We start from the raw sequence: 25,054 nt of genomic DNA, 5'->3' as shown, positions 1-25,054 counted from the left end.
TTCAAATCTTTGTTCCAAACGCTCTTTTTTGATGCTTTATTCTCATCATTACATAGCTGGACAATCAGATATTCTTTGATTACACCAGCTCCCATCAACAAGATAGCCCTTAACAATGCACTTGAAGGATTTTTTTACTTTGATTTAATAGTCAACGATCTTTTTTTAATGCTTGGTTAAATGATTGAAAAATGATTGGTTAAATGACTGAAACCTCTCCCATATTGTATCGAGTAGAAAAGTTTATTGTGATTTTTTGTCAACCCTCCAGTACCCAAAGAGACTCCAACTTTGTTGCAGGCTTGTACAAAGTTGGAAAAGTAAACTGTTTGACGTAGGTGGAAAAAGACAGTTACCATGTTCATAATGCTTGATACTCTCATTACTCTGGACACTCCAGCAACCACAGAACCAGAAAATTACAAACTGGTTACAGCAATTTCGTGTTTCCTGCTGATTCCCGCTCAGGTAACGTCGGGCCCATGGTTGGGCCAAAGGACAATATGGCGTCTTCTATTCCAATAGCAGTCGAACAATTATTGGAGAGCAGAGTGCAAGAAATCTCGCGTGATGGACAAGAGACGCATGTGCCGTAAGTTTTATTGTGCGTTAAAGTCTTTGCATGAGAAAACTGTGAAATATTATCTAAAAATAGACGAAAACATATACCTCAGTGTGTATAATTTAAACTATAAAACTTTTAACCCAATGACCCTAGACTCTAGAGGAGTTGAGGGTTTCTCATTGTTATGAGTCCACTTCTTTACAGCAATGAAAACATAACTGCTTTAGAAAGATATGCATGCTTAACTTTCATATATAGGCAATTGTATAGCGATCACAGTTCGTCATTCATATTTTAGTTTAACCAGAATTTTTCATCATCGTTCATTCGAGTTTTAAAAAGTTTCGAAACCATTTTTGTGTATTGAATGTCTATTAAGTCATGTTATGTTTTAATGTGTTCCATTCAGTCAACTTTCCATGTCTGAGGAGCTTGCTCATCTCGCTCAAAAAATTGACTTCACAAAAACGCTTGAAGAAGAAGAGGAAGAAACTGATGTAGACAAAGGAGATAAACCTCTATTTCAACCATCTCTTTGGCCTTGGGACTCTGTGAGGAATAAATTAAGGTTCATTCAACTATGTTTAACATGGCATACATATTCTCTATGAATAATAGTTGACATGTGGCCATTAATTGTTGCTTTATAACCATAGAAGGGATTAGTTAATTTCATAGAACGAAGAACCCCATCATCATTAACTGCTTCATTGACACACACACCCACTTCAATGTTTTCCTTTTAATCAAACTTTTCCTCCTGTGTTTAGAAACACATTAACTAACCTTTGTGTCTTGGTGGATATACTTAATGTTGCTCGTGAGAAGAAATACATTTCACTTGATACAGTGTCACAAATGGAAGCCCCTCCAAAACCTGCAGTTAGATTGCTCAGTAAACGAAAGGTGAGAATTGTTTGATTGTGAGTTACAGCATATTTTTAAGTGTTACACAAGATCTTCTGAAAACATTTGTGAGTTTATGAAGAGAGTTCCTTTTGAGTTACCACTTTTATGTTTCTATACAAGTAGATCCAACAATTGAATTAAATTTTTATAGAATTTTGCTGATGCAAGCAAGATTCTCATTCAAGGAATGCAAAACATGGCAGTTGGTTTAAAAGAACAACAAGGGAATGTAGACAGAAATAATTTTTATGCTGAGTTGATGAAACTTAGGAAACACTGGAGATTGAAAAAATCTGGAGACTTAATTCTTGGGGATCTTTCGTATAAATCTGGTCAGCAAATATTTATTTTTACTCCTAAAATTATCTTTGCTGCTGCAATTAACATCTGTTGTCATTAGATATATTTATCGGCAAAGAAAAATTTACCAGAAAAATTAAGGGTTTATGGTAGAGGATTTTTGATCATTTTACCTTTGTAGCTGGTTCAAGGTTTTGGCACAGTGGTGCATTTGAAGTTAAGAAAGATACAAATACAGAAGACAGAAAGAGTAGTCTTGATGTGAACATCTCAACTGATTTAAGAGGTGTCAGAGAAATGCAAGTAAAAATTTTACATGGAGAAGAGTTGACATATTCTTATGGGAAAGGTGAGTGACACTCGTTTATTTCTATTTGGTTTACCTTTTTAGTGTAGAAAATTTCTAATTTTTGAATAGATTTACGAAAGACTATAAATCAGCAATTCTATCGTGAAGGTGTTGCACCATGGCATCAGGAACTATGTATTGCTCAAAATAATCTGTATGTTAAAGAATTGTTTGCTCAGGTGAATTTCAAACTGTCCCATATTTCTACCATTACCACACTTAAGTGATCCTCTCACAACCATGGAAATCCAACCAACCAGGGATCACATACGTTTATCTGCAGTTATGTATCATACTTCAATGATCCTATCACACCCATGGAAATCACCCCCCCTAAGATCACATTCGTGCATCTCTAGTTATCACATTTCAATTATAATCTCACACAGCTGAATGGCTTGCATGCCCAAGGAAATGAGCTTGTAGCAGTAATGTTAAACTAAATTTAATGTGTATAATCTTTGTTGTCCAGCTTGTCCACGAGTGTTATCACAGTAAAGGATTGCCTAAACTAGTATTAAACAATGAAATAAAAATGGAGGTAACTAAATGTATCTTTATATCCCAGTTTGTTTTAAGCATCTCATAAACTAAAGTTTTTTTTATCTTATAACTTGTTTTGTGTAGATATTTCCTCAGACAATCATGTCAATAACTCAGACTCATCAAACAAATGATGAAAATGAAGAAAAACAGGTGATCAACTATCTTGTTGATGATTCAGAAATTGTAAGGGTTTTTAATTATCTGAAAATTTCTCATGCTGTGCATCAACATATCACAAAAAAACTTAGAAATTTGAATAGTGTTGAACAAATAAGCAATCACCAGCATGATCTTGTTTATTTTATGAACGTCAATGGTTAGTCTTGTTCGACTTAATCGATGGAATCATGGAATGAATTATAATTTTCTGCAAAATCTGTAGTAAACCTAAAAAATTCATTCATCTGATGAAATAATTAAATTTTGATGATTTGGTTTGTAGAACGAAGCACGTATTGGTCAACTGCAAGGACCCACTCCCCTCAATATTTTCGAGTTCACGGGACAAATATTACTTCGACAGCAACATCGTTTCAACTACGATCATTGTACACCACGCCCAGTGACTTCTGGGATTGCAATGAAAGGCAACAAAAAGATTTGTGTTGCTGGTCCATCATGTATGGTCTTAGAAGATTTTAACAAGTTAAAAACAAAGTACGAATAAAACTACATTGTTGCTGAGGTGTATGAAATTATATTATAGCAAACACCAGTGCATGGCATTCTTTAAAAAAAACTTGTCAATTTTAAGCTTCCCGCTTTATTTTCTGTTGTGTTGCTAGTATTTTAGTTTTTTAATTTGATGGTTTATTTTCATTCTAGTCCAAAACTTTTGGATAAGTTGATCAATATAGCTAAACATCACATACTTACAAGAAGGTGCGTTTTTTTCTTTTTGGGATTTATTTATTCTGTTACGGTTGCAAGTCTTTTGAGTTTTGATTTCGTTTTCCATTGCTTATCTCTTCATTTCATGTTCTTTAATTCGAAAATTAATCATTGATCCAATCCTCAGCTGTTGAATGAATTAGAATGAAGGATCAACTTTTGAGATTCTGGCTGTCAAACTAGAGATAATCTTCATGCATTAGGTTTCGTGTGTCAAAAACCAATGATCACGAATTTCATTTTTATGCATCTGCAGAGTTGATAGAGTTATTCAAGACTTATCTGAAGAAATATCTGATCCGCTGATCTCTTGTCACTGGAGTAGTCTTTCAACGGAGACATCCTCATTTGCTTCTGTCTGTATTGGCTTGGTAGAGAGAATGGAAAGGTTAGAATCATCCGATTGTGCTGGACATTTATATTGTTTTACATTTGTTTATGTCTGTCAACATCTTGAAAGTTTGGTATTATTGAACTTGAACATGAATTCATCTTTTACTTATTTTTACTGCTTTTTTATGATGATTGAAGATTAAAGTCAGTAACTTAATCACTGATTGTAAAACTTTTTATCTCACTATTATTTCCTTAAAAGTTATCACTCTTTCTTCAGAACGTGCCTTGCCGTTAAAGTTGACAAAGACACAATACATGTAACTCGACAAGATGGTTTGGGAATCACGCTGTCTGCTGATGTCAACGAACTAAAAGAAACGTTAAAAAATCAGGTATAAATGACGAACTTTACTTCTTTCAAAACAATGTACGTTATATTTTCTAGTACTATGACACAAATGATTGGAATTCGTTCACTTTATAACATTGTAGCTATGTTTTGATTTGAGACCATTTTTGTTACTTATCATTTATAGGTGCAATTATTTATGCTAGAGATTGCGAAGAAGGAAGCGTTACGTTTGGGATGGAATGTTAGATGTAATAATTTCTTGGTTCGATAGATGGTGTAAATGGTCATCTTGCTGGATTACTTCTTACTTTGCCCGAGAAAGAAAGGCAAGCACTGAAATTACATTAACTTTATACTCGAATCTGTAGAAATGTGAATTCTTTAATTGTCAGGTCACTAAGTGAAGCCCACCTGTACAAGCTCAATACATTGATTGACTCTAAACATCCTGAATTATTTTTATTTTTTACTTGCATTCATTTCCCTATTTCATCAATGCCGTGGCATTAAAAAGAAATAAAACGTACTTTGTTGCTTTATCGTGGTGTTTTTATGCTTTGAAATCTTTAATAATATCGCCTTTGAATTTCTAGGGAAGTTTTCATCGAGATTTCACCTCCTTCAAATATTCACATCAAAGTCAAGTCTTCACAGTACGGCGACACTTTGCCAAAGATTCTGGAGAATGAGCCACAATGGTCTTCTATATGTAGAAACTATCATTCCTTACACTACTTCAACACTCCTGGGAGAACATTTTTGGAAAAAATAACAATTATCTTACAAACCAGTTGAAATCTGTAAGGTATGTTTGTTAAGGACAAATGTTCCTTATATGTCTTCATTAGGCAAGATTGTATAAACGGATCATAAATATTTGTGTAATAATATGCTAAGGTAGCAAACAATAATGAATACAGGTGTTTTCGGGGAAATGCTGCACGTCATGAAAATCTTTGGATTTTTGACTTTCTATACATGCAGTTAAATTCTTTACTTTGGGTTTTTTTCCTCGTCTTTAATAACTTGTTTTCAAATGATGCAATTATACTGCTAGCAATCCTCATGCGTTTGCCGTGCGAAAAACGACAAGATAATGTTCAATAATTGTCTAGTGTTTTTGCAATTAAAGAAGACGTCTGTCTAACCCTTGCGTTCTCTCACTTTGTTGGCCACATGCATATTAAACACAGCGTCAATCTGTATAGTCTGAAGAAACATCTGTTTCGTCATTATGTGTTCTACTCTTACATCCTCGTTAAATCTTTCAACTTGCAAACCTCGTTAGGTAGTTGTGTAATAATATTACGTTATGATGATATCAGGGGAAAGAGACGTTTTCGTTGTTACCTACATTAGAGTGTGAAAAAGTAAAGCGCCTTGCTTTGGTCATTTATTTGATGTTGGAATATTGAGGAAAAAGGAGGATATTGTGTAGTTCTTAATGGCTGATTCAAGCTCGTTGTCTTTGATCATTATATTTCTTGGTGTATTGTTGTTTGTTATTACTACATTTATATTAACCTGCATTCTATGTCGTCTTCGAACATGTTCATCAAACCAGAGACATTTCTCAAAAAAACATTCAAAAACCGCGGATTCTTCGCACGAAACAACAAATGTCACAGAATTTTAGTGCATTATTGGAAACCGGCATTTTAGATTCCTTTGTAAAATTAAGTTTGGTCCACTTCATCAATTCTTTCGTGGCAATTCTATTTGGCGTTTGGTTTTTATTTCGTTTTGGAGGTTTTGTTCTCTTAATTTTTAACAATTTTATAATAATTTTGCTGGCGTGATTTTTCACCACGGTATTCATATTTCTGCTGTACTTGTGTGTCAATCGTCTCCAGTTTGTCCAATACACATTTTTGGCGTTATCGTGTCTGCGTATTGATGGATCATGCTTTAATGAAGCATGCTTTAATGTAATTTATAAAGTCTTAAATGCTTTATGTCTCTCGTTGCTACATATAGTTTGTACTACATGAGATATTTATACCTTCAGCGTAGCTGAACATATGATATAATTACTCCGTATAAAATACATAAAAATTTTTTAAGCACTCTTTATGTTAATGCATGAACAACTGTGGACGAGATTTCCTCGATGATATCGCTATATTTGTCTTTTTATGGAATTTATATCAGTGAACGTGGACTTTTCAATGGCAATTTGGAACATGTTGTGTGATATTCAATGATCAAGTTGTCGACTTTTTTTTGAATTTAATCTTTTTCAATGCTGCTTGCAGGTGTTTCTGTACTTTCTTTGATTCTTGCGCTAATTGAGATGTTTTGTTTATACTTTGATCTGATATGATAATATTTTGCGCTTGTTATCATCAGTAATGTATTTAGTCTTCTATGTTCTTGGGTTTTTCAATATGGCCATTGTGTCTTCATAACTTTCGCGATAACGTGCGTCCATGTCCTGTAAACTAGTTTCCAGGCTATGCGTAGTGATGGCGTGCGCGCGGTGTGCTTGGACCAGTCGCTCGATACGAGAAATGATTTCAAAGTCAGGTACAGAAAGGTTTTCAACATTCATTCCCAGGAGCTTTGCAAGCACTTTCCGGAAATCCAGCAACTATATAAGAGCGGTTGTTAGTTATGGCTTTCTTATTTTGAAACTGAGAGTTGTGATGTTTTATTTTATGGATCTTATGTCTCCACAAAGCAGGCATACCTGTTTTTCCCTTGTATGTGTTTCTTCTAGAGTTTTTTTACGTTGTTCAACTCGACCTTCAATTGATTAATACTACTGTATGTTTTTACTTTTTCTTCTTTAGCCTCAGCTTCGCTATGATGAAGATTTCTTTTCATTCCTTGCAGCTGACGTGTCGTTCGTTCTTTACTTTTAGCTAGCTTACTTATCATAAGTTCAAGATCTTCAATTTTTTGACTTTGTGTCATGTTTTCTCTCTAAATTAGAGGGCATTGAATACGAATCTTAAAGTCCGTTTTGTGTGCATTTGCAGTCTGTATCAACTTCAAAACAATACTTTATTCTGTAGTCCATATCTTCAGTTTAAATAATTGCTTACCTTTAATTCACTCGTTTCCAAAAGTTGAGCTTTCAGTTCTGTCACTTGTTTTTGTGATTGTAGAAGTTCTCCGCGGTATTTTTCACACTGTTTTTGAAGTTTTTTGAATTTTATCGTTGATTCGTCACGTTCTACTTCAACACGACTCTTACTCCTAATGGTATCATCAAGGCTCGATAACTTCTTTTGTAAAAGGCCTAATTGCAGGTCTTTACTTTGCATCTGTTGTTTAAACCATTTCAGTTTTCTTTGAAGGCTGTATATAGTACTACTGCGATCATTAATTTCTTCACTCTGCAATGAAAGCATTTATTTAATTCATTTATGAAGAATTCTAGAGATATCTTTGTTGGTTGTGTTAGCAGCACATCCAATGTTGATGTAGTTTCCATAGATTTCGAGGAAAATCGAATGTAAATTACTAAGATTGTGTATCAGTGATTTCTGCTCCATTGTTGTAATTTCATCATCTTTTTACTACCTTTATTATTGGAAGAAAAGTTATTTCTCAACGTTTAATTATTCCCATGGTAAATTTTTGTTTCATCTCTACAGTTTTAATCTATATCCTATATATACATCCATGTTCGAAAGTAAATAGAGTGGAAATTTTATCCGTAAATTTTCACTTACTTCCAGTTTCACAAGCTGTCTGGCTCTCTCCAATAGAGCTTCACCGTTCACGTCAAGACCGGCATCCTGAGCGATCTCATTTAATTTCATTGTGTTGGCAAGATTCTCACAGAATCGCATGTACTGTAAAAAGTGTGATATGTTTTTCGAAAATAGCCTTAGCAAAAAGAAACTTTACTTATGAATAATAGTTATATGGGTAAAATCAAGTGCAGATTAAGAATTAACGGATTTACTTTGTGACGATCTTCTCTTAACTGATCTCTTTCAACATCCGATGAAAGTAACTCGCCTTCCAATCCAGAACTCCTGTCTTCCATATCTTTCATCTGACTTTCGGCTTCAACTGCACGTCGTAGTGTTGTTCTGTTGATGTTTCTTTGACCATCCAACTCTTCTTGTGTGTTTCGCAGTTTTATTTGAATGTTTTCTACTGTCTGATGAAAGAAAAATGGAAATGTCGTTTAGATTTGCATTTTTTCAACTATGGTAATTATTGAAAAGTATTTTTTTACAGAGTTCGCATCTCGACATTCTCTCGTTATTTTCTTCACATTGTTTATTATACTTTCTTCGGATTCCTCGCAATTCATGATTTCAGAGAGATGGTGGCAAAACTTTGTTAACTATGAAGTAATGAAGAAATACATAAAATTTTTGTCTTCACGGTTGCTGGGAGTGCAATAAGTGTGTTTTATGTTACCTTTGTCTGTACTGCTTGCTCATTTTCTTTCGCGTTTTGCAAAGATTGCTCTAATAAGTTTAATCTGAAAAGATATGAAAATTTCTTCTGTTGCTTTTTAGTCTGCATCATAAAACTGAAAATCATTTTTTGAAATGCTCTCTTAAGGTATATAGACATATATTTGCATGAAGACAAATTTTCTCTCCTCGCAGGAGCTGAAGTGTAGCATTTTAGTGCGGAAATTTGACTTGCTGGCTCTTCAGGTGGGAAATAAGCTTTCAGTTATATCTAGTTATATCCAGTTAAATAATCCGCAGAGTCAAACGAATTTTCGATATCATTCTTACTTTTCTTCGCGTTCCTGTAGAGCATCCCGTGTTGTCGACCACACTTCCTGACTCGTCTTTAATTTATCACGAGAATTTTCCAAGTCTACTTCGAGTTGGCAAACTTTTTGTTCCAATGTATCATTCTTACGGTTGAAATCCTTAATAGTCTGCTGCTGTTTTTCTACTTCTTTTTTCTCGTTTCCAACCTCCGCAACTAAGCGCATTATCGTTTCCCTGTTTTATGTATGTCATCAATTTTTTTATTAGTTTCTGAGATTTTAATTTTATGCGTAAATTTAATCTTTCATCTGAAAGTTTTAGTTGTTCAAAAAGTTTCTGTTCGTACCTCCTTGCTTTTGATTCCAAATCATTTTCTTGTAAGCTATCAGAAAGACTTTTCGTTTTCTCTTCCAAATTTTGTCTATCTCGAACTAGATCATTCACCTGAAACAAATTTCTTGCCGTTATCTGAGTGTATAGTTGGAAAAAGCCGAGTTTTTGTTTGAAGATTTAATCTTTGATTGTCTGACGTCTTTTCCTACACACCTTTTTAATAAGTAATGAAGTTGACTCCAAGGTACTTTCTGACAAGTCGACATGAAGTACTGAACTCAATTGATCCTTCAATTCAAGATACTGAGAAAGAAAATTGGATAGTTGAGTGGAAAGTCCTCACTGGATTTGTTCCATAAATTTTTTGTTCAAATTATCTTTTAGTACCTTTGTCTTCCACGAGTGTGCTTTTTTCGTAGCGTTTTCCTCCTCGTTTATTCGTCGTTTTAACGCCGTCTCGGCTTGTTGTAGCCGATCCTGCTGACTTTGCATTTCTTTCTTCAAAGCTGCAATAGTGACGTCACCCCGTGACGCAGCGCTCTCCTTTGCATCGATTGCCTCTTCGGCTTCCTGAAGACGATGACGTAATGACTGGATCAGGGCTGTCTGCCTGGCCCCATTTTGTTTTTGTGTCGCAATTTCGCACTAAAATAAAAGATATATTAAATGCTCAGGAGCAATATCATATGTGTGTGTGAAACTACAATGATCGTCAATATAATTTCCTCTGCGTTAAACCATTGTATGCCTTCAGTATAAGCTGTTGTTGATGTAATCCATTCATGGTAATTGGAATTTTAACATGCGATTTTCTTTGTTTCATTACATTTTTTTATATGCTCATATATATACCTGGAGATCTGTCACTCGTTGATCTTTGTCAGACACTCGTATTTCACAAGATTTCACCTAAAGATTGATTTATATTATACAGCTAATTGGCTATTTATGAAATTTATTTAAGATTTTAACCTGCACCTCGTTTTTAAGAGTGGAAGTTTTTATCTTTTCTGCAGCTAAGTCACTTGACGCGACCTCTGCTTTCTCTCTGTAGTGTGTTAGCTGTAAAGGAACATGAAAAGTATCATTCATGTCGGTGCGTAGTTAAAGCTGATGCAAGAAGACTATTCACTACTTGATGATTAATGAATATTGTCTATACCATAATAAAATCTTATAATTTCATGTCGTGTATCTCTATGGTGGTTTTCTACAACTGACTTTTCTATAATATCATATCGTTTCTTCACCTGTAATGTCAAGGTTTCTTTTTCCTGAAGCAAACGGTTTAGTTTTTCTTTAAGCACCTGACTTGCGTCCTCTTCCCCTTGTGACTCCAAGTTATTGAGAAAATTTCGAAGGTTTTCTGCCTTAAGGCCTCGAGAGATTTCACCCTTTAAACATAACGGACATTTTATATTGTTGTGTGGGGACTGAGGATAGAAATGTTAGGTGTAAAATTCTGTACAACCGTGTACATACTGAATAATAACTTCTACGTAAGCCATTATCGTCTTCCCTATAATTGAAAAATTTTGAATGAACTTCATCTGACAATTTGTTGAAGGATAAAGCACAAAATGCGAGATACTTGTATTGAAGGTCCGATGACTGCTCAGTTGAATTTCAACGGGAGCTTAGTTTTTCAACATTTTCCTAAATTTTTTAATATTTTATTTACCTCATGGAACGTTGCAAAGGCTCTTTAATGAATTTGAGATCAACCTGTGAAAAAGAACACCCTTTGTGTCACGTTTTACATTCTCATTTAAAATTGTTACATTTCGTTAAGTTCTTTAATATTGTAAATGTAGTTATTAAATGCTTAATCAAAGACTTTTGTAATCATTAAAAAACGTCTCATTCAAGTCATTGATTATAGTGTTACTTTTTAAATAATATAAGAAAAATCCATTTGAATTTTAGAAATCGATCTATCACATGTTAAACATATTTCAAGCGTGTTTCATTCTACATGGAAAGTGTAGAAAAAAGTATATATTTCTACCTCGGCCGATTTTTTATGTCCTGTAGAATTAGAACTTGAAGCATCTGCACTCAAAGGTCTTCGACATCCATTCATAGTTGAATGTAAAGATGTGTATGTTTCGCCACGAATTTCATTTCCTTCTGAATCAAGTATAATATCAGAATCATCCACATACTCAATAGATGATTTAATTTTACGTTTGGGTTTGATATTTGGTAATTGAGCCATGTGATTCTGACTTTAAAATCGTATGGATGAAACAGTGTATTGGTCCACTTTGCTTTATAAAATTTCAATACGTTTTTTCATCTTTATCATTGTTATTTTGATGTTTCAGCGTCGTCTCCTTGACGATGGTATCTGAGCAACGATCATTCATTATTTGTCGTCGTAGAGAAATTTTACGTTGCTTGTATTCGAAGTCACGTGACAATAACTGCATTTTTTGGAGAATCAGTGGAGAAGAGCATTAAATATTCATTTGTTCAACATCTAAATCAAACTATTCACCGGAAATTTAACAGGATCTTAAATTATTTAAACAATGTAAATTGATCGCGTCCTCCGTTGCCCTATATGATATTCTACTCTCTTTTGCTATTTCACTAAAGATTTGTCTGTTCTACATGGTTTAAGTCCCTGGCAAATGATGGAGAACTCTAACGTGAATCCAACAACAATCCATGAGCTTACAGATCTGATACAAAGTTCATTTCAGCAATTACAGGACAAGTTGAATAAAACAGAGAGTGAAATTGTGTCTCGTTTTAATACGACTGGGAAAAAGATCGATCAGATTGAAAAGACCTTGGTGGATTTAATGGATCACGCAGGAGTAGACGAGTAGATGAGCAATATGAGTACGAACGAAGACAATTAGAACTTTCTGAAACATAAAATATGGACGAGAATAAAGTCTTAAAGAATAACTGTGCAAATGACGCATTTGCTTTAACTGCTGCGTTACCAAGGTAGCGGACCGGACATTATATGGTCGTAAGCTAAATGCAAACCAAACTTTTCCATTTGGAGTTTGTGTGATAACATGTGATAATATAAAAATACATTATGTCCTCGTTTTCTTTGTTATTGTTGATTGTATTGTATATAGGTGTTGTTAGTTTATTGTTATAAACCTGAAATTTCTTTGCATTTGCAAAATATTTGACATATTTCTATTGTCATTCTTCAATGCGTCAAACCGCGCGAGTGCTGCTTTATACTGCAACGCTATCATTTCGTTCGTGAAAATGGAAAAAATGGAATTTGGAGCAGTTGTATGGTATTTCTAGAAAATAGATAGGTGAAAAGGTCAATTTTTTGTGAATAAGTTCAATTCGAATATAGATTTAATTCCAGCGTTTACCTACTGCCAACAACAGATCTAGATTTTTAGTTGTCAAATCTTTAGCTTTCGATCCCTTGAAGATGTAGAAGGTCAAGATGTACATTGGTCATTAGTTATGCAGGGGAATCACCCCCGGGTATATCTACCAAGCTCCCCGAGGAAAAGGTCATGTAAAAGTTGGAAATTCGACCCCGAAAACTTGTCGATTTTAATCTGGCTAAAGCACTTTGTAAATAATGTCTCGTTTGCTAAAAATATGGCTGTGTGTTGTTATATAGAAGAGCTTCCTACCTGATACTACTTTAAAATAATTAGCCTTACGTTTGTTTCTTGAGAAGTGAAACTAAAATGGCTTCGGTGAAAGTTGCTGTTCGTGTGAGACCCTTAAATGGAAGGTGTGTAGTTTTGTGCATGCTTTTGGCGCTATATTTTAAACATTAATGTTTATTTGTTGATAAAATACCTAACTCAGGGAAAATGAAAAAGGAGCTTCTGTTATCATCGGAATGGAAGGGAAAAGGACAAAGATATCTAACTTTAAAGTTCGTTCAAAAATTACCTAATATAATATACAATACAACGTGCATACCATCAACATTTTTGTTGCTGTTCTGAACGCAATTCATTCAATATATTTCATTGTAGGCAAGCGCAATGGAGAAAGTTAAAGAGTTTACATTTGACCATTCGTATTGGTCTGTTGACAGACGCAGTAGAAACTATTCTGATCAAGAGAAAGTACGTAATGTTTTTACATAAAATCTTTCAATTTTGAATTCTTGCAGTAATTCACGGGTTTTTTTAGATTTTATTTTGCTTCTTGTGTTTGACACGTTCAAGCAACTTTACATAAAAGCTGTCAAAACGATCTGTTAAACTTGTTTTACTGGTATATTTCGTATTAGCGCTGCACAACTATTTCTCAACTCTTGCATTATATTATATTTGGTTTTTGTTCTTTCTTATTTCCGGAATACATCTATGAATGAATATCGTTTATATGTGGATTATGATTTTTTAATATTTGATCAATACGCATTGAGCTTTTCCCGATATTTTATTATTGGAGGGAATGTTTACTATTTCTTGTTGCAATAAATTTGTGACTTTCACCAAAATATCTTCCTTTAATTTTAAACTTTTTTCATTAACAGTTTTTTTAACAAACTTTTGTAATTTTATTAAAATTATATGACATTTGCTTATAATTGAGACTTTTCTAAATTCTATATCCTAATATACTTCGATTAAACAATTATATCATCATTTTTGTAGGTATTTAACGACTTGGGCTTGATGATTGTAAAGGCAGCCTTTGAAGGTTACAATGCATGTATTTTTGCTTATGGACAGACGGGCTCAGGAAAAACGTATACAATGATGGGAGATTCGGTATGACTGCCAATTCTTCAACATTTCATATTTATGCATTTATCCATTTTGATATACATTCACTCTTGTTAATAGGAAAAAGATCCCGGGCTTATTCCCAGAATCTGTGAGGTATTCTCTAAAATGTACAATTTTTTATTTTAAATTTAGAAAGACCAGAGTCATTATTTTCATTTTAGACTATGTTTGCAAAAATGAATGCAAACAGGGACCAGGGAGTTTCTTATAGAACTGAAGTCAGGTAAATGAAAGAAAAAATTTACTTTGGTATGTACAGTAGCACCTGTGTTAAGTGGTCACACAAGAAATCCCAGAGGTGACCGCTTATTAAAGGTTCTACTGTATATTTGCTTTTTATGATGTGTTAATTATAAGTTGTAAAAGCAAATGTTGAAAGTTAATACCCATGAAACTTTTAATTGTTGTATATTAATTTGATTATCTTATATATTATAATAACAATTTTATGGTTTTGTAGCTATTTAGAAATCTACAAAGAACATGTGAGGGACTTGCTTCGCCCTCCTGCCAAAGGGGCAGTACAACACAACCTTAAAGTACGTGAGCACCCACAAGATGGTATTTATGTTCAAGGTAGTATGTATTGTCATTTCTTGGCATGTTAAAATGCTAAATGTTATTGCTCACCTGAAGTAAGAGATTTGGGTGATGAAAATGTGTTTTGTTTCAGACCTCACAAAACATCTTGTCTCAGATTTTGAGAGCATTCATGAACTTATGAAAGAAGGAAGCTCAGTGAGGTTGGTTCAAAAGTAACAAGATAGAGCCCAAAATATTTACTATATTTACATAATTTATGTTTCACTGTATATCAACATTTTACTTTGTAATTTCTTCATTGTTTAAAATTATCTTCAATGCAGAGTAACAGCAAGTACGAACATGAATGATGTCAGCAGTCGATCACATGCCATTTTCACTATAAGTTTTACTCAGGTTCATTCTTTATTATTTTATATTATGTTTTGGTTTATGAATTGGTGATTTTTTCTTTTGTATACATTTATTGATTTTTCTCTCATATTTTAGGCTAAATTTGATCATGATATGCCAAGTGAAACAGTCAGTAAAATTAACTTGGTTGATTTAGCTGGAAGGTAAAGAAACTAATGTTTATCAACCATAAATATGTATCCAAAGTATTTAATATAAAAACATGTAAAAGACAACTTATGCTGTAGTGTTTAAAAAGTCATATTTGTAAGCAAGTTTATATTCATATTTTTCTCAATAATATATATATATAATATAATAATATAATAAACTTTAATATTCATTACAGTTATCTCAAGCTCCTTTGGTTTACTTTTCCTTTGCCAAATACATTATAATGGTTGTTTACTTTTATCATGTTGTTAAAGTTTACTGTTGTTTGTGTTTAGTGAACGTGCGGATGCTACAGGTGCTACAGGAGATCGTTTAAAAGAAGGTGCCCTCATCAATAAATCTCTTGTCACTCTTGGAACAGTTATATCGCATTTAGGTAAGTGATCTCTAAAGCTTGACAAACATCGTCAAGTTTTTTATATAATATATCTTATAGGTTATGCAAAACTATTTTCCATTATTTTACATCACTCACACAGGAATGTAAATCAAAAGTTAGGCCAGGAAGATGTTTAATTTTAAATTTTTCATTATTTTCCGTTGACGATTAAGTTGTTGTTGATTTCAGCCGACGTTTCAATGCATCCACAAAAAAAGATATTTATTCCATATCGTGATTCGGTGTTAACCTGGTTACTGAAAGATAGTCTTGGTGGAAACTCAAAGACAGTTATGATTGCAAGTACGTAGATACATTTCAATAAAATAAATTTTATAAATTCTGATTTCATGTTTCAGTTTGTATCACAATTTATTAGGATGCATTTAACGTGCGCAAGTTTTATATTTACATTAAACTTAGTTGGGTACTTGGGAACTCTGTATCTTGGCAAGAATTTCGTAGTCAATGATGCCTAAGTTACTGAATATCAGATGAGAGAGATGTTCCTTGTAAACTGTATTGCGTTTTGCATGATTTGCCTGTAATCGTCTTTTTGTTTTAAGACAGAGAACTTGGGATTGCTATAAAAAATTGCGTTTTAATCCGAGCCAAAGACACATTAGCGAATCGATTTAAATTCTTTAAATTTGACTTTCTTGATTTTAGCAATCTTTCATAATTATTGGAAATATTTATCCAGGCAACTTCTTTCGTTTTCTTCCATTTTAGCCATCTCGCCTGCAGACATAAACTACGCTGAGACCTTAAGCACGCTGAGGTATGCAAATCGTGCCAAGAATATTATAAATAAACCGACTATTAATGAAGACTCAAACGTGAAGTTGATAAGAGAACTGAAGGCAGAAATTGAACGTCTTAAGTCTATGGTTGACCCGGTAGGTGAAGATGGTCATGCGTCATTTCTTACTTTAATTATGAACTAGCAAAATCTCTTGGTACAACTGGAAAGATAAAATACTCTGAATAAACATCTTGTAAACTGAAGGTTTAAAAAACTGAGATTTTTTATATCTTCAGTTTTTTGCTTATTTTGCTAAATAACTATAAAATAAAATTGAAAGATACCTTTGAAATGCAAAATGACAGCACTGACGACAATTTAATGTCAAATGTGGTTAACCATTTACGATTATGGCCAATAGCCAATAACCAATGTATTATAACTAATTATAAAATAAACACAATGAAACGCGTGCGCTGATTGGTCTAGAGCTGAGTTTGCATTAGCCTGTGCAAAACACATCTGAGCTCAACCAATCAAATCAATCTAAACAATCAATCTGTCAAATAGAATTTGCAAATCGATCATGAATACATTTTAGAGGAAAATTTAAAATGTTTGTCTTTTTCGCATTATTGTTACTTTATAGAAGAAATAAAAGATGTTTTCGTGTTTGCACAGGCTTATGCAAACCTCAGAGACGTTTGTGAGAACTCTCGAGCATGTACAACCTCGACCTTCGATCTCGGGCTTGCACTGACCTGCTTTCGAATTCTCTCAAAGGTCCCCTTGATTTGCATAAGCCTTTGCAAACACAGGAAACATCTTTTATTTCTAATAGGCAATCACAACACAATAGAACATTAGGCAAAACGTTGAAAACTGTAAAAAAGCAAAACAACCATGCATGTCATTTTATTTATGGTTTCTCTCTTCATTTTTACCGCTGTGGCAAACTTATTTGTTTTGTCGTATGCAGGCAGCATTGGGAAGCGCTGAGTTGGCTGCTGCGAAGAAACTTTCTGAGAACGAAGCAAGAGTAAGCGAACTTACGGATCGATGGAAAGATAGATGGAAAGAAACACAAAAAATTTTGGAAGTACGAAAGTTTCCTTTTTCTTCATTTCTACTGAAAGTAAATTCATTAAATCTCCCCAGTCCCCACACGGATGTTTTTGGTGCAAATAACATTCCCTCGCTTTCTCAGCTTATACCCATTTGTCTTTGGTTTTGTGTTTCTAAATGGCTAAGGCAAAAAATGTCGAATCTAAAGAGGTGTACTTGATGAATTATGCTTTTGTTTCAACAGGAAAGAGAAATGGCTTTACAACGAGAAGGAGTTGGAATCAAAATGGACTCTGGACTTCCACACCTTGTTGTTGTTGACGATGATCTTTTTAGCACTGGAATTGTTGTTTACCATTTGACGGTATGTACTCTTGTGTAGAAACGAATATTTGCTGTCAAGTTTTTTCTTTGCGCTTAATTTGTCGATTTGTCACGTGATAGGAAGGGCGAACGACTATTGGTCGAGAAGATGCAAGTGTGAAGCAGGATATTGGTTAGTATTCGTATTTACTAGTTTTGGTGTTGTATTTACTGCATTCATCTATTAACAGTGATGTAACCAGCCAGTAAATTTGCAGTCTGGCTATGTAATGAATAAGAAATATCAGCTACTTCGTCTAAAAAACTGTTGTTTTTTTATCTTGAATATTAAGAAGAGGAGACATCTACATTCGGGGTTTTTTTATTATTTATTTTCTGAAGCTATGCCATTGACTTGTAATTTTTATTATAAGTCAATTTTTATTTACGTGTTACTCATTTTATTCGTGTATTTTTATTTCATCTTTTATTCACAGTAATAAGTGGTCCAGATACAAACAAAGAACATTGTCATATCGAGAATACTGCTGGGAATGTTGTTATAAATCCTTTATCTTCTCTTTGTACTATCAATGGAAACATGATACAAAAACCTTCCAAGCTTTATCAAGGTATTTTGGGATCAAGTACTTGAGCGATTTTTTTGATAGTAAACTAAAAGATGAAACATGGCATGCCTTATCTTTCTCAATCTCAGTTACTTTAGATACGTGGGTGAGGTTCATCATGTGAGGAGGGAAATCTTTGTTTGTTTGTGAACATGTTGTTTACATTTTGTAGGAGATGTTATTGTCTTGGGAAAGACAAATTTATTTCGTTTCAACCATCCCCAAGAAGCAGCTGAGTTACGGGAGAAACGCAAGGTAAAAATAAACATGAGTTGTAAATTAATGTGAAAGACAAACGTGGTTTTTAGCGAAGGCCATTCGTCGCAAAATTAATTATGTGAATTAAATGTTTTGCATAATTAATTATCTTCGCTCAAAGTATTGAAAAGTAAATAGGGCTGTTATGTTGCAGCTAGCTGGTCGTAAATAAATCTTTTGCATTGATAATACACATAATTGATCAGCTCCAAAAAGTTTTTATGTCATGTGATTGATCTGTTTTAAATTTGTGTCTTCACGTGCATACAGAAACATTTTCTGAAACATTTTAGTCGATGAACAAAAATGGTTTGAATTGTGCGAATGTAATAACGACATTCCGCAGCGAATCTGATTTGTTAAGAGGATTTATTACAGGGTATGTAACTGATTTTTTTATTCTCTCTGGCTTTAGGGGTCCTACGACTGACTCTGTGGGGAGGGTGGTCTTACGACTGATTTTGTGGGAGAGGGTGGTCTTACGACTGACTGTGGGGAGGGTGGTCCTACGACTTGTGACCTTTTTTGGGGGAGGGCGATCCTACGACCTAAAAATGGATATAATTGAAAAAGCGATGTGGGCAAAGTTTTACCAGCTAACTATACGTCGTAATGACTAATTTTTCCTTCTTCTCCATTTCCCAACAGAGTTATTGAGTAGTGTATAGTACACTTATTTAAGTGCAGTGTTTGGTTGATTGTATGTTTAGTGAATAATCGTTTTCATTCAATCATTTAGAAGTGAAAGAGAAGGAAAACTTACGCGTGAACTAGAGGAAGCAAAGTAAGCTCTATTAATTGTTCACTTACCCCTTTAATTGTACGAATTTAATTTTACTGGAATTACGCAACGTAATGTAGGAACTTTACATTATTGCAATGTAGGGTAGGTATTTTGTTACATTATTGCAATGTAGGGTAGGTATTTTGTTACATTATTGCAATGTAGGGTAGGAACTTTGTTACATTATTGCAATGTAGGGTAGGTATTTTGTTACATTATTGCAACTAGGGTAGGTATTTCGTTACATTATTGCAATGTAGGATAGGTATTTTGTTACATTATTGCAATGTAGGGTAGGTATTTTGTTTCATTATTGCAATGTAGGGTAGGTATTTTGTTACATTATTGCAATGTAGGGTAGGAAATTTGTTACATTATTGCAATGTAGGGTAGGTATTTTGTTACATTATTGCAATGTAGGGTAGGTATTTTGTTACATTATTGCAATGTAGGGTAGGTATTTTGTTACATTATTGCAATGTAGGGTAGGTATTTTGTTACATTATTGCAATGTAGGGTAGGTATTTTGTTACATTATTGCAATGTAGGGTAGGTATTTTTACATTATTGCAATGTAGGGTAGGTATTTTGTTACATTATTGCGGTGAAGTGTAGTTATTTTGTGACCAGGTTTTTGCTCATCTTTAAAAAGGAATTTATTGGAAAAACAGAAGCAAGAAGAATCACTTCTTTTGGAAAAAGCAAAGTGAGTGGACTCGCTTCTTATCCTTGTTTCTTTATTATTGTATTTTTCTTTTTCACTTTTTTTTTAGAAACGAGCTTGCTGCTGAAATTCAAAAGGAGTCAAAGCGTCTTGAAGAAACCAGGTGAATTGTGATATTTTGAGATACAACGTAGTGGCTTTATAACTGAAAAATTACTCTGCTTTCATCCACAGACAAGAGCTTGAACAACAGCGGGCGATTGTCACTACTCAAACAGAAAGAGCGGATAATGCTAGGTATGACGGGATAATGCTAGGTAAGAAGGGATTTCTATTGTAAAATTAGATGTGGTAGAGGATGCGAAGGGATTTCATTTAAGTCATAATGGGCTATAGAAGAAATTCTTTTGTGGTATTGTGATGGATATATAATAGCATTTGAGTATACTGAGGATCATCATCATACCCATCTTTAGCGTGTTGTGTAATTGAGCAATTATTATTAAGAGCTGAATACGAGAAACTGGAAGAAAAACACCGAATCTCAGAAACAGAACGTCGCAAACAAGAACTTATTTATAAACACGAACTGGAAAGTCGAATGATGAAGATTGAAAGTCAGAAAGAAGAACTTGAGAAACTCCAGGATCAGTTTAATCATGTTGAAAAAGTCATGGAACGTGAACTCGGCGAAGTGAGAGAAAAAATCTATGAAGAAAAACGTGCAAAGATTGAGCAACTTGATAACGAAGTAAAACGACTAATGTTACTTCAGACCGAGAGTAAGATTGCCCGCAAAGCCCGCGAGGAAGAAAGAGTAGCCTTAAAGATTATCTGGGACAAAGAAACTAGCAAGATATACGAGGAGAAAGAAATTTTGAATTCGTTAGAGAACGACCTTAGCATGCTAGAGAAAGAAATTGATGAGGTATTATTATAAAGGTAGTACTTATTGTCATCAATATTTTTGTTATTTTATATATATATATTTTTAGAAAAAACAAGCTACGGTCGACTGTGAAGATCTAGAAGATGAACGCGTCAGACTTGTAAGAAAAATTCTTAAGTCGAAGGAATGCATATCTTATTTATATCAAGAGCGTGAAAGTGCGGTTGGAAAGGCACAAAAGCATCTTCAAAACGCACGGGAGGTTTTAGATTGGGAAGTAGTTGAAAAGGATGAAGAATTAAGGCAACGTCGACTGATTCTTGAAGAACGTTTAAACGAGCTTGAAGCCGAAGAAGACATTGCGGCTGACCAATTGGCCGAGGCAGAAATCGAATTTGGAAATATAACTTGTGAGAAAGACAGAATTATACACAATGCTCAGGAACAGTTGTATAAACTAGAAGAAGAGATAATGAAGACTGCTCAAATTGATGATGCCGAATTAAGGGAGAAGAAGAGAAAATATGAGGAAGAATGCAACGAGAGAAGTTTACAATTGGCTGCCGAAAGGCGAACAGCTGTTGAATTAAACGAAAAGATTGAAAAATTAAAGAGAGAAGAATCAGTTGAGGAAGCTGAAGTTAAAAAACTTGAAGCCGAATTAGAAAAACGGAAAATTATGTTACGTGAACACGAGGAACAATGTATTGTTGAGGAAAAAAAAATTCAAGATTTATTAGCCATGGCTAGTCGTGATTGTAAACAAAAACAAGCCAAACGTGAAGCTGAGTTAGAAACTGAACGAAATAAAGTCAAGGAACTAAAAGACAACAAAGCAATGACTATCAAAGAATACACAAAAAAGATGAATCACTACAAAGAAATGTTAGCGGAAGCACAAAGTAAACTAAAATCTGACAAAATGAAGTTGAAAGAAGTCTTGATGGAAGAGGAAGCTTTGCGTGAGAAATTCGAGACCGGAGTGGTTTCGATCGCGCGTAAACTATCCGAGGGAATTGAAACCAAACCTGAAGATCTTTCACTTGAAAGTCTGTGTGTTGACTTTGAAGCAATGAGTAATCATGGCCGTACGGAGATCAATCAGAAGGAAGATGATGTACAGAAAGAGTTGAATGAACTAAAAAGCAATTGTAAGATTGTGGAAGAAAATGTGACGATGGAGGAAAAGGCTAAAGACATGATAGAAAATGATTTAAAAGAAATGAGAGAAGTGTTTAGGAAAGATCGCACAGAGGAAAAAATGGAGTTAATGAAGTTTGTGGAAAAGTTTGATGGAAATGTATATGAGAACGATAGGTAAGTTAGTAAACTTTAGATGTAGCCATTATGAAATAAACAATCTTCCATTCCTCTTTGACTGAACATAAAACAACAAACATAGTAGGTATGACAATTTAGGAAAACATTATTGAATCATTTGCAATTGCTTTCACTGTCAATAGAAAAATTAAGAAAGTGATCAGAAAAGATTTTGGTGTGAAAAGTTAAAATCTGCTCTTATCATACCATTGTACGATTTGTATTTTTTTTAACATACTGCTTGTTTTGTTTATTTGTATGTACAGCAACATTGATCCGTTGATTACGAACCAAGAGTTTCAACAACAGAGCGAAGAGGTTTTGTTAAAACTGGAGCTAGAAAAGAAGAGATTATTGTTAGAGAACGAACGACTTGAACGTGAAAAAATTAAAGAACGAGAGTTAATTGAGCAAGAGCGTCTGGCCTTGGAACGAGAAAAGATTGACGAAATACAATCAGTAATACGAGAGAAAGAAAACGAATTGAATAGTGTTAAAGAGGAAGCACAAGAGAAGATTGTAGAGTTGAAAAGGAAGCTGGAAACGTCTGATAGGTAGGAATAGTTATGAATACCAAGGGTTTCGCACGTGCCAGCTTATTATTGTTATGATTGATTTGTTTCAGAGAGATTGCCCAATTGCAGCATAAAGTAAGAAACTACACAAGTATGATTGTAAGTAGAAAAAATTTTCTTTAAGTTGGAAAAGATATTTATGTGATAAAAATAAAATTTCAATTTTTCTTTCACGTATTTGCAGAATTTACCAACACACAACGACTTTGATGAAGTATATGACAACGATGACGCAGAAATAGCAAATTATTTTTCTCGTAACAGAAAGGTTTGTTGAATTGAGTTGTAGTGAGTAATGTATTATAGTGAGCAGTTTATTACTAGGCTGTCAAAATCCTTTTCACTATCAAATTAGGAATTTTTTAGTTTTGTGATTTTATGTTAGTTGGATGAAATAGTAATAAAATCAAACCAAACTAAGAAACTCTTACATAAGTATTACAATCTTTAACTTTTTACCACTTTGTAGTAAAATTCCACCGTGATTTTTATAAATCAGTTTCACGAGACTTGATTGGTTGACAATACTAACATGAACATGTCATTATGCACGTATTTAGCTTCGACGCGGCGGCAGTATTGTCAGTTTGGATGGATCAGTTACCCCACCGTCAATAACACCCCCACCAACTCCTGTGTCAAAGTTCCTGGCCTCCGTCATTCATAGTAAACGAAACACGATTTATATTGAAATTCCTCGCTTCAAGATACGAGGCATAGGCCGTGTGTCATATCACGTATTTGAAGTCAAGGTAGTGCTGGTTTCTTTAGATTTATTCACTCACTCCAAGTTTCTCTTTAGGGGGGTGGGGGTGGGTAGCTTATTACATATTTTTGACGTATATTCATGAGCAAAGTGAAACCGTCATCCTAACCTTTTCAAAATTTCCTTTATTTGTTTGCCTATAAACGACCTCTTCCCGACTCTGGGAGGGAGGGGGGTGTCTGTCAATGGTTTAGGCAATTTCTCGAAGTTTTTGAGAACATTTTCAGTGTAGTTATATTTTTTAACGTTTTTTGACGTGTGCAGCCCATTCAAAGCAGTTTAAGAATGACAAGGAATGGTGACTTGTGTGAATAACAAGGTAGCGACGTGTACTGACGCATATGTTTTTTAGATAACCGTTGGAGATGACACTTGGACTGTTTTTCGACGATACAGGAAATTTCGAGAAATGCATAACGACATAAAAAATAGGCATCCAGAGGTATGGTCTAAAGAGGTGCACCTCCCTCTTATGAATATGGAATGTCTGTTTTGCCGGGGGGGAGCTACTCCTCAACGACGTTTAATGTCGTTAGTTTAATCATGCTATTTCGAAGTGAAAGAAAATGGAAGATGGTTTTGTGAATGGGGTGAAATTTAAAATCATCGGACACATAGTTGATTGTAGATTGGCCTTTGTTAAAGTATTGGGGAGTTTGAATAACTTGTTTCGACTGGACTTTGTTTATATATTATCATTTCAAGGTTCGTGATGTTAGCTTTCCTCCACGAAGAGTTTTCGGCAACAGAAATGAAGATTTCGTTTCAATGCGTAAAGAAATGTTAGAGGTTCGTGAACTTATTGTCAACTATACCTGCTATCAATTTGTTTTGACAAATTGTCCGAATTTAAGCACGTTTGAAAAAGTGTTCTAACAGAGATCATAATTATTGACTTTACTGTCTGTAGCACAGATTTTCCAAAATAAAACTCCATCGATACGAATCAGCGACAAGGAAAATTGCTCGATTTTCGTCCTCCGTTCAAAGTTTATTCATTTTGTAGCATTCAGATGTTACAGATTTGAATGATTATGTTTAAGTTATAAAAATTATTTTTATAGAATTATCTACGGGAGATGTTAAATCTCTGTTCAACTCTGAGAACTTGTCATCTAAATGTTCCAGAAGGACAAACTCTAACAAAATGGGATCTTGCTTACTTTCATAACTTCTTCAAGCAGGGAATTTTCGAACAATCCAGAGCATACAATGCCTCGTGACAGTTGCCACAGATAACTCCTGGTAGATATTATGATCTGATATTTCAATAAGATTTTTTTAATTTTCAACTTGAATACCAATATAAAACAAAAGCAAATCTTCGTAAACAAGAGAATTTCGTTGAAACACCTGAATATATATATTGCATTATTTCTTTCTTGCATTTTTCCATATGAGTGTCTTCTGCTATATCTATCCTTTTCGGAAAAGTATTTAAATAAAATTAATTGTGTAATTTATACTATGTACAAAGTGTGGAATAAATCGTATATTTAATAAGGGTGAATTTTATATTTTAGACGTAAATACTGTAAAAGTTT

The 25,054-nt window shown here is 34.0% G+C and overlaps 3 protein-coding genes and 1 long non-coding RNA gene across 6 annotated transcripts; 3 read left to right on the top strand and 1 right to left on the bottom strand.

The window, feature by feature from the left end:
• Window positions 1-462: 462 nt before the first annotated feature.
• On the top strand, window positions 463-5,395 carry LOC124441444 (mediator of RNA polymerase II transcription subunit 17-like). 2 transcript variants are annotated; one of them, XM_046991918.1, is made up of 14 exons: window positions 463-592; window positions 975-1,133; window positions 1,336-1,471; window positions 1,626-1,806; window positions 1,956-2,123; window positions 2,193-2,302; window positions 2,596-2,664; window positions 2,751-2,852; window positions 3,112-3,326; window positions 3,495-3,551; window positions 3,817-3,948; window positions 4,174-4,288; window positions 4,433-4,574; window positions 4,842-5,395. In XM_046991918.1, the coding sequence occupies exons 1-13, from the start codon at window positions 483-485 to the stop codon at window positions 4,517-4,519; spliced, it is 1,641 nt and encodes a 546-aa protein (XP_046847874.1). In that variant the 5' UTR covers window positions 463-482; the 3' UTR covers window positions 4,520-4,574; window positions 4,842-5,395. The 2 variants fall into 2 exon arrangements, with proteins under 2 accessions (XP_046847874.1, XP_046847873.1); XM_046991917.1 differs by having other exon boundaries at window positions 471-592; window positions 2,751-2,819.
• A 1,242-nt stretch (window positions 5,396-6,637) lies between these two features.
• Window positions 6,638-11,800, bottom strand: LOC124441440 (coiled-coil domain-containing protein 170-like). 2 transcript variants are annotated; one of them, XM_046991913.1, is made up of 17 exons: window positions 11,284-11,800; window positions 10,957-11,000; window positions 10,758-10,794; window positions 10,526-10,669; window positions 10,254-10,337; window positions 10,128-10,184; window positions 9,663-9,920; window positions 9,489-9,578; window positions 9,289-9,386; window positions 8,961-9,176; window positions 8,632-8,695; window positions 8,444-8,554; window positions 8,165-8,365; window positions 7,929-8,051; window positions 7,296-7,589; window positions 6,938-7,173; window positions 6,638-6,838 (listed from the first exon to the last, which is right to left on the bottom strand). In XM_046991913.1, the coding sequence occupies exons 1-16, from the start codon at window positions 11,491-11,493 to the stop codon at window positions 6,964-6,966; spliced, it is 2,241 nt and encodes a 746-aa protein (XP_046847869.1). In that variant the 5' UTR covers window positions 11,494-11,800; the 3' UTR covers window positions 6,638-6,838; window positions 6,938-6,963. The 2 variants fall into 2 exon arrangements, with proteins under 2 accessions (XP_046847869.1, XP_046847870.1); XM_046991914.1 differs by lacking the exons at window positions 10,526-10,669; window positions 10,758-10,794; window positions 10,957-11,000; window positions 11,284-11,800 and having other exon boundaries at window positions 10,248-10,420.
• On the top strand, window positions 9,938-10,460 carry LOC124441456. The gene is made up of 2 exons (XR_006946971.1): window positions 9,938-10,060; window positions 10,330-10,460. It is a non-coding gene; the product is annotated as an uncharacterized LOC124441456 (long non-coding RNA).
• A 908-nt stretch (window positions 11,801-12,708) lies between the features above and the next one.
• Window positions 12,709-25,013, top strand: LOC124441438 (kinesin-like protein KIF16B). Its single transcript, XM_046991911.1, has 32 exons — window positions 12,709-13,008; window positions 13,086-13,155; window positions 13,259-13,351; window positions 13,889-14,005; window positions 14,081-14,116; window positions 14,185-14,246; window positions 14,484-14,599; window positions 14,697-14,766; window positions 14,890-14,962; window positions 15,056-15,123; window positions 15,409-15,509; window positions 15,702-15,815; window positions 16,245-16,411; window positions 17,237-17,356; window positions 17,567-17,686; window positions 17,767-17,818; window positions 18,123-18,257; window positions 18,427-18,509; window positions 18,806-18,891; window positions 19,252-19,296; window positions 19,949-20,002; window positions 20,070-20,123; window positions 20,195-20,257; window positions 20,468-20,888; window positions 20,956-22,166; window positions 22,436-22,723; window positions 22,795-22,843; window positions 22,929-23,012; window positions 23,305-23,496; window positions 23,863-23,952; window positions 24,216-24,299; window positions 24,575-25,013. Exons 1-32 carry the CDS (start codon window positions 12,962-12,964, stop codon window positions 24,731-24,733), a joined length of 4,524 nt encoding a protein of 1,507 aa, XP_046847867.1. The 5' UTR covers window positions 12,709-12,961; the 3' UTR covers window positions 24,734-25,013.
• Window positions 25,014-25,054: the final 41 nt, after the last annotated feature.

The sequence above is a fragment of the Xenia sp. Carnegie-2017 genome, unplaced genomic scaffold, assembly GCF_021976095.1.
Source record: "Xenia sp. Carnegie-2017 unplaced genomic scaffold, XeniaSp_v1 HiC_scaffold_20, whole genome shotgun sequence".
Lineage (NCBI taxonomy): Eukaryota > Metazoa > Cnidaria > Anthozoa > Malacalcyonacea > Xeniidae > Xenia > Xenia sp. Carnegie-2017.
Note: the sequence above shows the minus strand (reverse complement) of the source record. Positions and strands in the feature narration are given on the sequence as shown.